General features: G+C 39.2%; 1 protein-coding gene across 7 annotated transcripts in view; it reads left to right on the top strand.

The window, feature by feature from the left end:
• The window catches only part of NFIA (nuclear factor I A), a 401,445-nt gene that overhangs the window by 305,856 nt on the left and 81,051 nt on the right, over positions 1–14,538 (top strand). For 4 of the 7 annotated variants that reach the window (XM_073789111.1, XM_073789101.1, XM_073789092.1 and 1 more), the window contains 2 exons: positions 9,081–9,209; positions 11,477–11,530. In XM_073789111.1, coding sequence (XP_073645212.1) covers positions 9,081–9,209; positions 11,477–11,530 — 183 coding nt within the window. The remainder of the gene's footprint in view (positions 1–9,080; positions 9,210–11,476; positions 11,531–14,538) is intronic. The other 3 variants (XM_073789110.1, XM_033865654.2, XM_033865653.2) reach the window with 1 other exon arrangement.

The following is a 14,538-nucleotide window of genomic DNA, read 5'->3' as shown; positions in this document are numbered from 1 at the left end:
TTTCTCCACTGTACATTCCTGCCTCCTTTATCAAAGATAAGGTGACCATATGTGTGTGGGTTTATATCTGGGCTTTCTATTCTGTTCCATTGATCTATCTTTCTGCTTTTGTGACAGTACCATACCGTCTTGATTACTGTAGCTTTGTAGTATAGTCTGAAGTCAGGGAGCCTGATTCCTCCAGCTCTGTTTTTCATTCTCAAGATTGCTTTGGCTATTCAGGGTCTTTTGTGTTTCCATACAAATTGTGAAATTTTTTGTTCTAGTTCTGTGAAAAATGCCAGTAGTAGTTTGATAGCGATTGCATTGAATGTGTAGATTGCTTTGGGTAGTAGAGTCATTTTCACAATGTTGATTCTTCCAATCCAAGAACATGGTATATCTCTCCATCTATTTGTATCATCTTTAATTTCTTTCATCAGTGTCTTATAATTTTCTGCATACAGGTCTTTTGTCTCCTTAGGTAGGTTTATTCCTAGATATTTTATTCTTTTTGTTGCAATGGTAAATGGGAGTGTTTTCTTGATTTCACTTTCAGATTTTTTATCATTAGTATATAGGAATGCCAGAGATTTCTTTGCATTAATTTTGTATCCTGCCACTTTACGAAATTCATTGATTAGCTCTGCTAGTTTTCTGGTAGCATCTTTAGGATTCTCTATGTATAGGATCATGTCATCTGCAAACAGTGTCAGCTTTACTTCTTTTCCGATTTGGATTCCTTTTATTTCCTTTTCTTCTCTGATTGCTGTGGCTAAAACTTCCAAAACTATGTTGAATAAGAGTGGTGAGAGTGGGCAACCTTGTCTTGTTCCTGATCTTAGTGGAAATGCTTTCAGTTTTTCACCATTGAGGACAATGTTGCCTGTGGGTTTGTCATATATGGCCTTTATTATGTTGAGGAAAGTTCCCTCTATGCCTACTTTCTGGAAAGTTTTTATCATAAATGGGTGTTGAATTTTGTCAAAAGTTTTCTCTGCATCTATTGAGATGATCATATGGTTTTTCTCCTTCAATTTGTTAATATGGTGTATCACGTTGATAGATTTGCATATATTGAAGAATCCTTGCATTCCTGGAATAAACCCCACTTGATCATGGTGTATGATCCTTTTAATGTCCTGTTGGATTCTGTTTGCTAGTATTTTGTTGAGGATTTTTGCATCTATGTTCATCAGTGATATTGGCCTGTAGTTTTCTTTCTTTGTGACATCCTTGTCTGGTTTTGGTATCACGGTGATGGTGGCCTTGTAGAATGAGTTTGGGAGTGTTCTTTCCTTGCTATATTTTGGAAGAGTTTGAGAAGGATAGGTGTTAGCTCTTTAAATGTTTGATAGAATGTGCCTGTGAAGCCATGTGGTCCTGGGCTTTTGTTTGTTGGAAGATTTTTAATCACAGTTTCAATTTCAGTATTTGTGATTGGTCTGTTCATATTTTCTACTTCTTCCTGATTCAGTCTTGGCAGGTTGTGCGTTTCTAAGAATTTGTCCATTTCTTCCAGATTGTCCATTTTATTGGCATAGAGTTGCTTGTAGTAATCCCTCATGACCTTTTGTATTTCTGCAGTGTCAGTTGTTCCTTCTCCTTTTTCATTTCTAATTCTATTGATTTGAGTCTTCTCCCTTTTTTTCTTGATGAGTCTGGCTAATGGTTTATCAATTTTGTTTATCTTCTCAAAGAACCACCTTTTAGTTGTATTGATCTTTGCTATTGTTTCCTTCATTTCTTTTTCATTTATTTCTGATCTGATCTTTATGATTTCTTGTGCTAACACTGGAATTTTTTGTTCTTCTTTCTCAAATTGCTTTAGGTGTAAGGTTAGGTTGTTTATTTGAGATGTTTCTTGTTTCTTCAGGTAGGATTGTATTGCTATAAACTTCCCTCTTAGAACTGCTTTTGCTCCATCCCATAGGTTTTGGGTCATCGTGTTTTCATTGTCATTTGTTTCTATGTATTTTTTGATTTCTTCAATGATCTCTTGGTTATTAAGTAGTGTATTGTTTAGCCTCATGTGTTTGTATTCTTTACAGATTTTTTCCTGTAATTGATATCTAGTCTGATAGTGTTGTGGTCAGAAAAGCTACCTGATACGATATCAATTTTTTTAAATTTACCAAGGCTTGATTTGTGACCCAAGGTATGGTCTATCCTGGAGAATGTTCCAAGAGCACTTGAGAAGAAAGTGTATTCTGTAGTTTTGGGGTGGAATGTCCTATAAATATCAAATAAGTCCATCTTGTTTAATGTATCATTTAAAGCTTGTGTTCCCTTATTTATTTTCATTTTGGATGATCTGTCCTTTGGTGAAAGTGGGGTGTTAAAAGTCCCCTACTATGATTGTGTTACTGTTGATTTTCTTTTTATGGCTGTTAGCATTTGCCTTATGTATTGAGGTGCTCCTATGTTGGGTGCATAAATATTTATAATTGTTATATCTTCTTCTTGTATTGATCCCTTGATCATTATGTAGTGTCCTTCTTTGTCTCTTATAATAGTCTTTATTTTAACGTCTGTGTTGCCTGATATGCGAATTGTTACTCCAGCTTTCTTTTTTTTTTTTTTTTTTTTGTGGTACGCGGGCCACTCACTGTCGTGGACTCTCCCATTGCGGAGCATAGGCTCTGGACACGCAGGCCCAGCGGCCATGGCTCACGGGCCTAGCCGCTCTGTGGCATGAGGGATCTTCCCGGACCGGGGCACAAACCTATGTCCCCTGCATTGTCAGGCGGACTCTCAACCACTGCGCCACCAGGGAAGCCCTCCAGCTTTCTTTTGATTTCCGTTTGCATAGAATATCTTTTTCCATCCCCTCACTTTCAGTCTTTATGTGTCCCTAGGTCTGAAGTGGTTTTCTTGTAGGCAGCATATATATGGGTCTGTTTTTGTATCCATTCAGCCAATCGGTGTCTTTTGGTGGGAGCATTTAATCCATTCACGTTTAAGGTAATTATTGATATGTATGTTCCTATTCCCATTTTCTTAATTGTTTTGAGCTTGTTATTGTAGGTCTTTTCCTTCTCTTGTTTTTCCTGCCTAGAGAAGTTCCTTTAGCATTTTTTGTAAAGCTGGTTTAGTGGTGCTGAATTCTCTTAACTTTTGCTTGTCTGTAAAGGTTTTAATTTCTCCATCAAATCTGAATGAGATCCTTGCTGGGTAGAGTAATCTTGGTTGAAGGTTCTTCCCTTTCATGACTTTAAATATGTCCTGCCACTCCCTTCTGGCTTGCAGAGTTTGTGCTGAAAGATCAGCTGTTAACCTTATGGGGATTCCCTTTTATGTTATTTGTTGTTTTTCCCTCGCTGCTTTTAATATTTTTTCTTTGTGTTTTATTTTTGATAGTTTGATTAATATGTGTCTTGGCGTGTTTCTCCTTGGATTTATCCTGTATGGGACTCTCTGTGCTTCCTGGACTTGATTAACTATTTCCTTTCCCATATTAGGGATGTTTTCAACTATAATCTCTTCAAATATTTTCTCAGTCCCTTTCTTTTTCTCTTCTTCTTCTGGGACCCCTATAATTCGAATGTTGGTGCGTTTAATGTTATCCCAGAGGTCTCTGAGACTGTCCTCAATTCTTTTCATTCTTTTTTCTTTATTCTGCTCTGCAGTAGTTATTTCCAGTATTTTATCTTCCAGGTCACTTATCTCTTCTTCTGCCTCAGTTATTCTGCTATTGATTCCTTCCAGAGAATTTTTAATTTCATTTACTGTGTTGTTCATCATTTTTTTTCTTTCCTTTTTAGTACTTCTAGGTCCTTGTTAAACATTTCTTGTATTTTCTCCATTCTATTTCCAAGATTTTGGATCATCTTTACTATCATTGCTCTGAATTCTTTTTCAGGTAGACTGTCTATTTCCTCTTTATTTGTTTGGTCTGACGGGTTTTTACGTTGCTTCTTCATCTGCTGTGTGTTTCTCTGTCTTCTCATTTTTCTTAACTTACTGTGTTTGGGGTCTCCTTTTCACAGGCTGCAGGTTCATAGTTCCCGTTGTTTTTAGTGTCTGCCCCCAGTGGCTAAGATTGGTTCAGTGGGTTGTGTAGGCTTCCTGGTGGAGGGGACTGGTTCTGGTGGATGTGGCTGGATCTTGTCTTTCTTGTGGGAAGGACCATGTCTGGTGGTGTGCTTTGGGGTGTCTCTGACCTCATTATGATTTTAGGCAGCCTCTCTTCTAATGGGTGGGTTTTGTTCCTGTCTTCCTAGTTGTTTGGCATAGGATGTCCAGCACTGTAGCTTGCTGCTCATTGAGTGGAGCTGGATCTTAGCGTTGAGATCGAGACCTCTGGGAGAGCTTTCACTATTTGATATTACATGGAGCCGGGAGGTCTTTGGTAGATCAGTGTCCTAAACTCGGCTCTCCCACCTCAGAGGCAGAGGCCTGACATCTGGCCAGAGCACCAAGACCCTGTCAGCCACATGGCTCAGAAGAAAAGGGAGAAAAAAAGAAATAAATAAAATAAAATAGTTATTAAAATAAAAAATGATTATTAAAAATTTTAAAGTAATAAAAAAAAAGGAAGAAAGAAGAGAGTAACCAAACCAGAAAACAAATCCACCAATGATAACAAGCACTAAAAACTATACTAAAAAACAACAACAACAACAAAATCCTGACAGACTTTGAACCATAGGGCAAATGGTAAAAGCAAAGCTATCCAGACAAAATCACACAAATAAGTATATACATACATGCTTGCAAAAAGAGAAAAAGGAAAAAAAATATATATATATCTATATATTAAAAAAAAGGAAGAGAGCAACCAAATCAATAAATCTGCCAATGATAATAAACTCTAAATACTAAACAAAGGTGAACGTAAAACCAGAAACAAATTAGATTCAGAAAGCAGACCCCAAGTCTACAGTTGCTCCCAAAGTCCATTGCCTCAATTTTGGGATGATTCGTTGTCTCTTCAGGTATTCCACAGATGCAGGGTACATCAGGTTGATTGAGGAGCTTTAATCTGCTGCTCCTGAGGCTGCTGGGAGAGATTCCCTTTCTCTTCTTTTTTGCACAGCTCCTAGGGTTCAGCTTCGGATTTGGACTCGCCTCTGCATGTAGGTCGCCTGAGGGCGTCTGTTCTTCGCCCAGAAAGGACGGGGTTAAAGGAACAGCTGATTTGGGGGCTCTGGCTCACTCAGGCCGGGGGGCGGGAGGGGTATGGATGCGGGGCGAGCCTGCGGCGGCAGAGGCCAGCGTGACGTTGCACCAGCCTGAGGCGCACTGTGTGTTCTGCCGGGGAAGTTGTGCCTGGATCATGGGACCCTGGCAGTGGCGGGCTGCACAGGCTCCTGGAGGGAAGGTGTGTATAGTGACCTGTGCTTGCACAGAGGCTTCTTGGTGGCTGCAGCAGCAGCCTTAGCGTCCCATGCCCGTCTCTGGGGTCCGCGCTGATAGCCGTGGCTCACACCCGTTTCTGGATCTCGTTTAGGTGGTACTCTGAATCCCCTCTCCTTGCGTACCCCGAAAAAATGGTCTCTTGCCTCTTAGGCGGGTCCAGACTTTTTCCTGGACACCCTCCCGGCTAGCTGTGGCGCACTAGCCCCCTTCAGGCTGTGTTCACGCAGCCAACCCCAGTCCTCTCCCTGGGATCTGACCTCTGAAGAAGCCGGAGCCTCATCTCCCAGCCCCAACCCGTCCCAGCCAGTGAGCAGACAAGACTCTCGGGCTGGTGAGTGCTGGTCGGCACTGATCCTCTGTGCGGGAATCTCTCCGCTTTGCACTCCGCAACCCTGTTGCTGCGCTCTCCTCCGTGGTTTGGAAGCTCCCCCGTCCGCCACCCCCCATCTCCGCCAGTGAAGGGACTTCCTAATGTGTGGAACCTTTTCGTCCTTCACAGCCCTCCCACTGGTGCAGGTCCCGTCCCTATTCTTTTGTCTCTGTTTTTTCTTTTGCCCTACCCAGGTATGTGGGGGAGTTTCTTGCCTTTTGGGAAGTCTGAGGTCTTCTGCCAGTGTTCAGTAGGTGTTCTGTACGAGTTGTTCCACGTGTAGATGTATTTCTGATGTATTTGTGGGAAGGAAGGTGATCTCCGTGTCTTACTCTTCCTCCATCTTGAAGGTCTCCAGGAATGTCCCATTGAAAATAAACATTATGGTAAATTTCTGCTTCCAATTCTATATAATTCTTTATTTTTACATATTGAAAGGAACTTTGAAGTAATACTTTGTTCCAGAAAAACGTGTAGCATTACTTTATAATCTTTTTTTAAAAATCTGATACTTATAAAAAATAGTTCTAAGTCAAAATTTTGACTCATTAAGAGAAAGCCAATCAGTCAATCTGTGCAGTAATTGTGTAACAGTTCTGCATAGCTATTTGGTAAAAGAAATTTTAACAAAGAGTTTCTTTTTAAAGTAACGTACAGAAACCAAATTTGATTTCAAAAATAAAAGGCAGGATTAATGTTATCTAGCTTTAAACATAAAGCAGTTGACTAGCATTTTAAAACGTCATTTGGTCAATTAAGTATACAAAGCAAATTAACCAAAACATACATTATGCATATGGAGAAAATATAAGTAAATAATAAGGAAACATGCTCAATATGAGTCTTTAAAAGTTGAAAACACAAAGTAATTTTGAGATTCATGACAGCCTTGGGGTTCATATTACTTGACCGTGATAAATTTAGAAGATTATACAGAGTTTGGTTTGTTCTTCTTGTATGTGGAAAGTATTTCTTCTCTCTTTAACCCTTTCAAAGAGGATTTAAATTTTGATCATTTTGAATCCATTTACTAACCTGATAAGCATTTTGATGCTAATTGTCTATATTTGACTTCCACTTCCCCTTTTAAAAGCGTTAAGTGGTGGGTTTAAATCATGTCAACATTTCTGACGTATTTAGAATTGCATGGGTTGGAAAACATGAACATTTCAAAGAAATGACTTTTCCTTGAGTCCAGCCATTTGCTTTCTTTAATAAGATTAGTTCAGATACTGCATTTCATCATCAATTCCATCATCTGAAAAAAATTCTGCCATCTCAAAAGTTTTGACATTTTCATTTTCTATTCTATTTCTGTTCCATGACACATAATTCAGGCATTTGACTGAGTTTAAATCAGTGGACTGGTTGGAAGCCTAAAAATTGCCTTGCACAGAAGAGTTTTGAATGAGTTGGGAGATTTCTTTACATTTGGGAGCTTTTTATTTCTTTCCTTTCACTTTTTAATTTGAAATCTCTCCTGTGATGGAATTACATGATGATACCTTAGGTTAGGTTACTTGTAATGAACGTTGATCCAAAATCTCAATTCGTCCTAGGGATGTTAGGACATTGGCATGCCTTGACTTTGGTTACTGATTCAGCGAGCAAATAAATATAGCTAAATCACTTAGTGACTTGCTTCTAATTCAAATCACACACATATTGATCTGTAGAACGGATCTGATCTGGATTTGTCTAGCTCGTGTGAAATCACACGCCACTTCATGTTGTCCTTATGTCTGACTATGCAAATGTGCTTGCCGATTTGCAATTTGTTTCTTTCTTAGGTGTCAATACCCCAAGTTTTGCTCTGTCCAGGCATCTCTTAGTAAAGCCACAGATAAAGCCGAGAACTGTACAGGTAGTTTACATATCTTTTCAGGCCACTTGATATGTTCTAGACTCTTTGTTAGATAGCCTGAAAATAGAGGCAGGCAAAGCAGACCTGGTCTCTCTCCTTATAGAATCTGTGGTCACACTTGAAGGTTGTCTTGTAGAATTTCATTAAGGAAATCTGTGATTAGAAATAACAAGGACATGTTTAGACTAACTAAATTTCTAAACAGATCTATACCTATAAAGTGCTTAGAATAGTACATGGAATTTAGCAAGTACTCAGTAACATTTACATGCTAATATCATTATTATTTTTATTACTTATTTTTCCAGTTCACCCAAATAATTCTCTGGTCATAGGCAGAACATAATACATGTAGATATGTATAAGTAAAATGAGATTTGGTTCTTTTAACATGAAATCAGACCAATTTTGTGCTGCAAATTTAAAAGAGCCCAAATCTTTCCTGTGATGTGGAGACTAGGAGTCATTTCCTTTATTTTTATATCCAAGTTTTCATTGTTTTAACTGGCACCCTACCAAACTGATAGATGCCTCTAGTTGTGTGTGTCAGCGTAGTTGCCGAGAACATTACAGATGCAGTAATTACAAGGGACCATTTTCCCATTATTTTCTTCCCAAAGCATTTCCTATGCTGGAAATGCTATGAAAAGTTTAGACTATAGTAAAAATACTATTTTTTAAAAAAACAAGCTTTTATTTTCTTAAAATATATTCATCATAGAAAAAACAAGTAAGCAAAAAGAAGCAGTGAAAATCACTGAAATCCAACATGCAGAGAGAACTACTGTTATAGTTTATGCATATTTTTTCCAGTTCTTTCTCTGTACATAGAAATACATTTTAAAATGGCATCATTGTATAATATCCTATTTTGTAATCGCTTTCCATGTCTTTATTTCATGTCATTAAATATCTTTCCCTTGTCATTATTCTTTTACAGTGTTATTTGCATTGGTTATACCTTAGTTAACCATTTAACTTTTCTTTTTTAACTTCTACCTTTTCTTTTTTTTCTATTATAAATTATTCATTGGATGAGCAACTGAGTTACCACTGATGAGGGTTTTTTAAGTGTTAAAATAGCTAAATTGTATAAAATGTGGAGAGAGTGCCTTGACACTGAAGTAAAGTAACTGGCAAGATAAGATGATTGCATATGAGGTCCTCATATGCTTCTATAACCTTCTTTACAAAGGGTCCGAAAGGCCACTGGCTCGGACAACAACTTCAGGAAGCACTGGGGAAGTGGTGCTCCATAATTAGAGAAGATCAGTAACCCCCAAATGGACTGTGATTTAGGAGAGTAAGTTGAAATCAGCTCTATGCTGATATCAGGGGACCGTTCTGTCACCTGTTTGTTCCTATGACAAGTTCAAACCAATTCAAAACAAATTTTCCCTTTACAGGTAGATTTCTTTTTTAAATTCTTTTAAGTTTGATCTTTTAGGTTGCATAAACTGTTGTTCCGTGATTTAAGTGTGCTTGTCACTCCATCCTTCCTGCCAGGAATGCCATCTCCAACCACACTGAAGAAGTCGGAGAAGTCTGGTTTCAGCAGCCCCTCCCCTTCGCAGACCTCCTCCCTGGGAACGGCATTCACACAGCATCACCGACCTGTCATTACAGGACCCAGAGGTGAGCTGCTCCACAGGCACCCTTGATTGTGCTTAGATCATGACCTTGTGACCAGAGTAGCAAAATGAGAGACATGAGACCAGAGTAGCAAAATGAGAGACAATGAAGGCTCCCCCAGAGTGGTCCTAAAGGCAGCAAGTGTTCCAATTTCTTATCCTCGGGGGCTGCTTTGGAATTGTAGGGACCCAAGAGGTTTGGCATCAAACCCTGATCCTTACCTGTTTCTTTGCTGGTGGGATGTTGAAAAGAGGTGGGAGGTAATTTGAATTAAAGGAAAATCAAACCTGTCCTACAAATTGTACGAGGGGATCACATGCACGTGAATGTGTGTGTATTTGTGTGCGTGTGTTAGGTAGTTTATTTTTGTGTAGTCAATTACCTCTTTTCAAGCAATAGCTTATTTTCATTCTCTCACCCCTGCTGATTCCCTTTCCTTGAAACCTGATTTCAATATGTGGCATTTTGCATTGAGGTTGTCTGCAATCACTGTGTTGACGAGCCATCTTCATTCCCTCCTTTTGAAGTGGTAGATAGTTTGTCTGGTTTTCATTGCAATGTTTTCATTATTTTTGTCTCATGTGCTTTTAAGTTTATTATTAAAATGTGTCCACAAGAAATATGATTTGTATTTCACATTAAAGACAAGCTTTAAACCTCAAGAGAATGTCAGCAAATCACTTAACTTGATCTTATTGCAAGATGAAAATATTTATTAGTTTGTTTATGAAACTCCCACAGTAGGAGTACGAATAATTGTAACCACGTTTGCTTTCTCCCATCAGATTTTCGTTTAGGTAGGTTTGTGATCTACCAGCTGGTATCATAAAACATCCTAGAAAGTTATGGTCTCTTGTCTACTTTGACATACGCCTGGGGAAACTGATGTTTCTTGCATTAATCTCAATGTGAGTGCCACAAATCTGAATCCCTTTATGAATACTCTGTGTGCATCTCAGGGAAATATGGCAGCTGAGAGGGCTGGCCAATGCACACGTGCAGAAATCAGACTGAAGAAAATAAGTATTCTGACTATTGTGTGAAGCAGTTTCTCTCTCCACAATTATGGTTGCTCACTTGCCCCATCTTTGAACATCTTGTGATCATTGACGGAACTTTCTCAAGATCCCTAATTATTTCACTTGTGTGTGAGAGTGTGTGTGGTACAATCAGAGAAGCTAAATATGTATTTTTTCCTAACTTGAAAACCTTGCATCTGAATGGGATTATGTGGTCCCAGAATGAGTCTCTTTAAATGGGCCAGTAGGATATTTTCCTCGTTGTCAACATTCCTTAAGCATTGAAACTGTGGTGCGAAGTAAGAAATACAAAGCCCTTTTAGTCAGAAGATTTTTGGTCTCAGGGAGATAAGGCATGTGGCGTTTCTCATCTTTATTATGGTCAGGTTAACATTCTAAATGGTAAATTAATGTGAAAAGCAGACAGTTCTGTAGGGCCTCAGAGGAGGGAACTATGGAGGTTCCTTCATCCATTAAACAAGGATTTAATGAGTACCTGTCACTATACAGACACTGGGAAATCAGTGGTTTCTGTCCTCATAGAGCATATCATCTAGTGCAGGAAAATAAGCATTTAGAAGATGATGTGGAATGCACTGTTACTTATCACTTTATGTCAAATAAAGAGACTTCAAAGTGTACATAACATTGAAGTCAAATCTTAAAAGTTGCTTACATGAATGGAGGGCATTCCAAACAAAGAAAAGACTCATGGGCACAGCAGGGCGATAAGAATTGGGAAGCAGCAATGTCAGCACTCAGGTTAGTTGGTTAAGCTGCCTCTTTCCCTTTCCACTTACCTTCTGAATTTTTTAATATCCTCATCGATAAAATGGGAACAATACTACTGCTGAATGAATGTTTTCTCCCAACCTCATATGCTTATACAGAAACTACAATAAAACAATATTTGTAGAGACACTTTGAGGAGCACAAAGCAATGTGCATATGTTATCATTTATTCAATAAATACTGAATGCCCTCTGTGTGTCTTGCCGTAAGACCATAGTTCTAGAAATTACTGAAATGATTCTAGCAGTTACTGTGGGTGCCATGATTGGGTGCTTTCTTCATGCTAAACAATCACATTTGCTAAAATGACCCACACTGGGTTGGACCAGAGGGGACCGTCTTAGCCTACAGGACAGTGAGTTTTGATCTATTCATACTCATGAAATTGTTTATGTGGAAAAGAGAAAGATGCTCAATTTAAGAATTATGGAATTCCAAAGATTCTTTTTTTTTCACCAGAATTCAAGATGGTTCCCAGCATCCTCAGTTCTCCTTTCTGGGAAATCTACTCAGGTACCCATTCTTATTGCATCCTGCCCCACTTAGTGGTCTGGTGAAGGGAAGTGGGGTAGTTGAGATGAAATACTTCAGCAGCCTCTTTGTGGTCATCATCACAGAATTGAGATAGACTAACATGCGACACTCTTGGGCTAAGACCTTTTTAAAGGTTGGTATTCAGGTGCTTATTATTTAAGACATACTTGCTACAGGTATCATCATCCCAGTTATTCTTCTCTGAACTAGTTGGAAAGCTAATGCTTGGAATGACATCACATCTGGGAGTAAGAGTTGATATTTTAGGAAGATGAGGCCGGATTTAAAGGAGGAGAGTCTGACCGAGGGAGCCAGTGTGGAATAAATGAGACATTGGACATAAAGGAGAATTCAACTGCACATGTTCTTTTTATTATAAGGAGTTACCACAGTCTGAAAAGATAAATCATTAGAAAATCCTGACAGATGATCCAACTTCAGAAGGAAGAAGAGAAAGGTGTGTCCTTTATCAGGATCCTGGGGCACTGGGGAGGCTGTTTACTGCACTCTTGTTCAGAATTACATGGTATAGTCACCTCTGGATAGCACCTAGGTTGCAAGGCTTCTGCTGCCTTCCTTAAAATTTCTCAGGGGACTACCTTGATGAGACAAACACCAGTTAGTAAGCAGTAGCTTTGTAACGTACCTCAGTGCCCAGGCCAAGGGTGGTATTTTAACAGAGTTACAGAAAAGCAAGGTCTCCTCCCTGAAAAAACAATGACCCCATTTTTCACTGCAAAAATTATCTATGTTTGGAAATTCGGTGGCCACCTTTTAAAAAGGAAACCTCTCTTTGATGATTGTAAAGCTGAGGCGGAAAAATAGAGCCTGGAAGGGCGTGGGTAAGTGCAAAACTTCGGGGGTCGAATGGACTGGTATTTGAATCCTGTCTCTACCACTTTCACCAACTGTGAGAACCTAGCACATAGCTTTCCTTCTTGGAGCCATGGGCTCCTCATCTATAAATTGAAGATCCTAATCTCAACCTCAAGAGAATTGTATTATCTAAGGAGTAGAGGAAATCATGTACTTGCAGTCCATAGCACAGTGCCTGGAAGTAGAGTATGTACTCAGGTCATACAAACAATTAAATCACCCGTTTTCATCCAGGGTTTGAAAATCTCAGGCTGTCCTCCTGCCTTTGCCTGTCCACATATTGCCCAACCTAAGACCAGCTTGGGTACCACCTTCTACCCGAAACCTGCTCAGCTCCACCCAGGCCACCATCATCTCACACTCCACAGACTCCGGGAGACTTTCACACCTGCACATTCCCTCCACCGACATGGTCTTGCTTTGTTAGTTAATGTACATGTCTTGTCCCTCCTCTAGAGCAAAACCTCTGAGAGGAAGGATCTCTAATGTGTGCTTTTGGGTATCTTCATTGTGTCTCATACACAATGCTCAAATATTGCTTGAGTGAATAAAAAGTACTCAAGTTGCACATAAAGGTACACAAGAGACATTCATCCCCTCCCTGACACTGACAGATTGTCATTGCTTCAGAAGAACAAAGGGTGACAAAGGATAATAGTTTATATAGTACTTCTTTATGAGGAATGTTAAAGATGAGGAAGAACGATGGCCTTTCATCCAAAGAAAGCTTTTGCAAGATTATGAAGTAAGGCTTTGCTATTAAAGGCTATGTTTTTTCTTAGTTTATGCTATTCCAATCACTTTCCTATTTACCTTGTGAAGGTAGAGACATGTGGTTTCTTAAAATGAATCCCTTCTCTGATATTGGCTTTCTTTATGGCTTTGATAAATCATTTAACCTTGTGGCCTCAGTTTGGCCATCTGTATCATGGGGGTAATACTTTGCCACCTATGTAGTTAAAATTAGGTGAAGGGGTTAAAAATTATGCAGTGTCCTAGGGAGTGGGGAAGAGATTAAGTTTCAGTAAGGGCATTTGTATTTTGTTATACATTATTACAATTACTGTGCACTTCAAGCTGAGCGATTGGGCTTTCAGAGACTTTCTTTTACCAGTACTTAAAATTTCAACCATAATAAAGTATTTAATCATGACAATTTATCTTATTCATGATAATGGAGAAAAAAATCCTTTTTCTTCCTTTTGCCTTTTTAAGAGTTGTAGGTTTGCCTGATGATTTAAAAGAGCCTAACTCTTTGTGATAATTATTTGGAGTACTCATCAGAGATATTTTCGAACTTCTTGAAAGTTTGTCTTCTTGAAACTTATGTTTCTGCCTAAAGTCTGCTATTTTCAAAAACAAGATAATGAATGATACTTAATTTAAATGCTCAGCACTAGGTAAGGCAACTCTGTGCTTTCGGGATTGAGAAGCAGGGAGGGGCCTGCACTATACACGTTGTGAGGCAGAGGTTGAGAGTAATCGCAAATAAGCACTGATTGAGCTTCATCTAGAGCCATAGAATTTCAGAATAGTGCTCTGAGAATCTTCTGGTTTAATCCTTTCCCTGTATCCACTAAGAATGTGTTTGGCTGTAAGTAACTGAAAGTCGGACTAAGCAGGTTGTAGTTTTCTCATATAGAAACAAATACACGATTCAGGACTGTCATGGTGTCACCAAAGCACCATCAAGGACTGAGATTTCTTCTTTTACCCATGCTTTAATGGGGCGTTTTCATCCTCATGCTGTGACCTCATGGTCACAGCATGGCCACTACCCTCTTTCCATGCATCTGCCTTCCAAGCAGAAAGAAGGGAACCGACAAGGGCAAAAAGTGCCCGCCAGCTCATTCTGCCACCTTTTATAGAATGTTACACAGCATGATCAGAGCTATGCCACACAATCTCCTCTAGCTGCAAGGGAGGCTGGAAAATCTAGGTCTTATAGCTGAGCAGATTGCTGCTCTGTATAAAATTGGGGCTTTAGAAGTAGGTAAATAGGGGAGAAATATGCTGGCTAGCAGTCAGCAACATAGTTCCCATTACTCATAGAAATGTGAAATCTGAGCTGGCCAGAGCTAAGACTAGAAATCTAGTCTCCAGTGCTGTGC

Source organism: Tursiops truncatus, chromosome 1 (assembly GCF_011762595.2).
Source record: "Tursiops truncatus isolate mTurTru1 chromosome 1, mTurTru1.mat.Y, whole genome shotgun sequence".
In the NCBI taxonomy this organism is placed as follows: domain Eukaryota; kingdom Metazoa; phylum Chordata; class Mammalia; order Artiodactyla; family Delphinidae; genus Tursiops; species Tursiops truncatus.
Note: the sequence above shows the minus strand (reverse complement) of the source record. Positions and strands in the feature narration are given on the sequence as shown.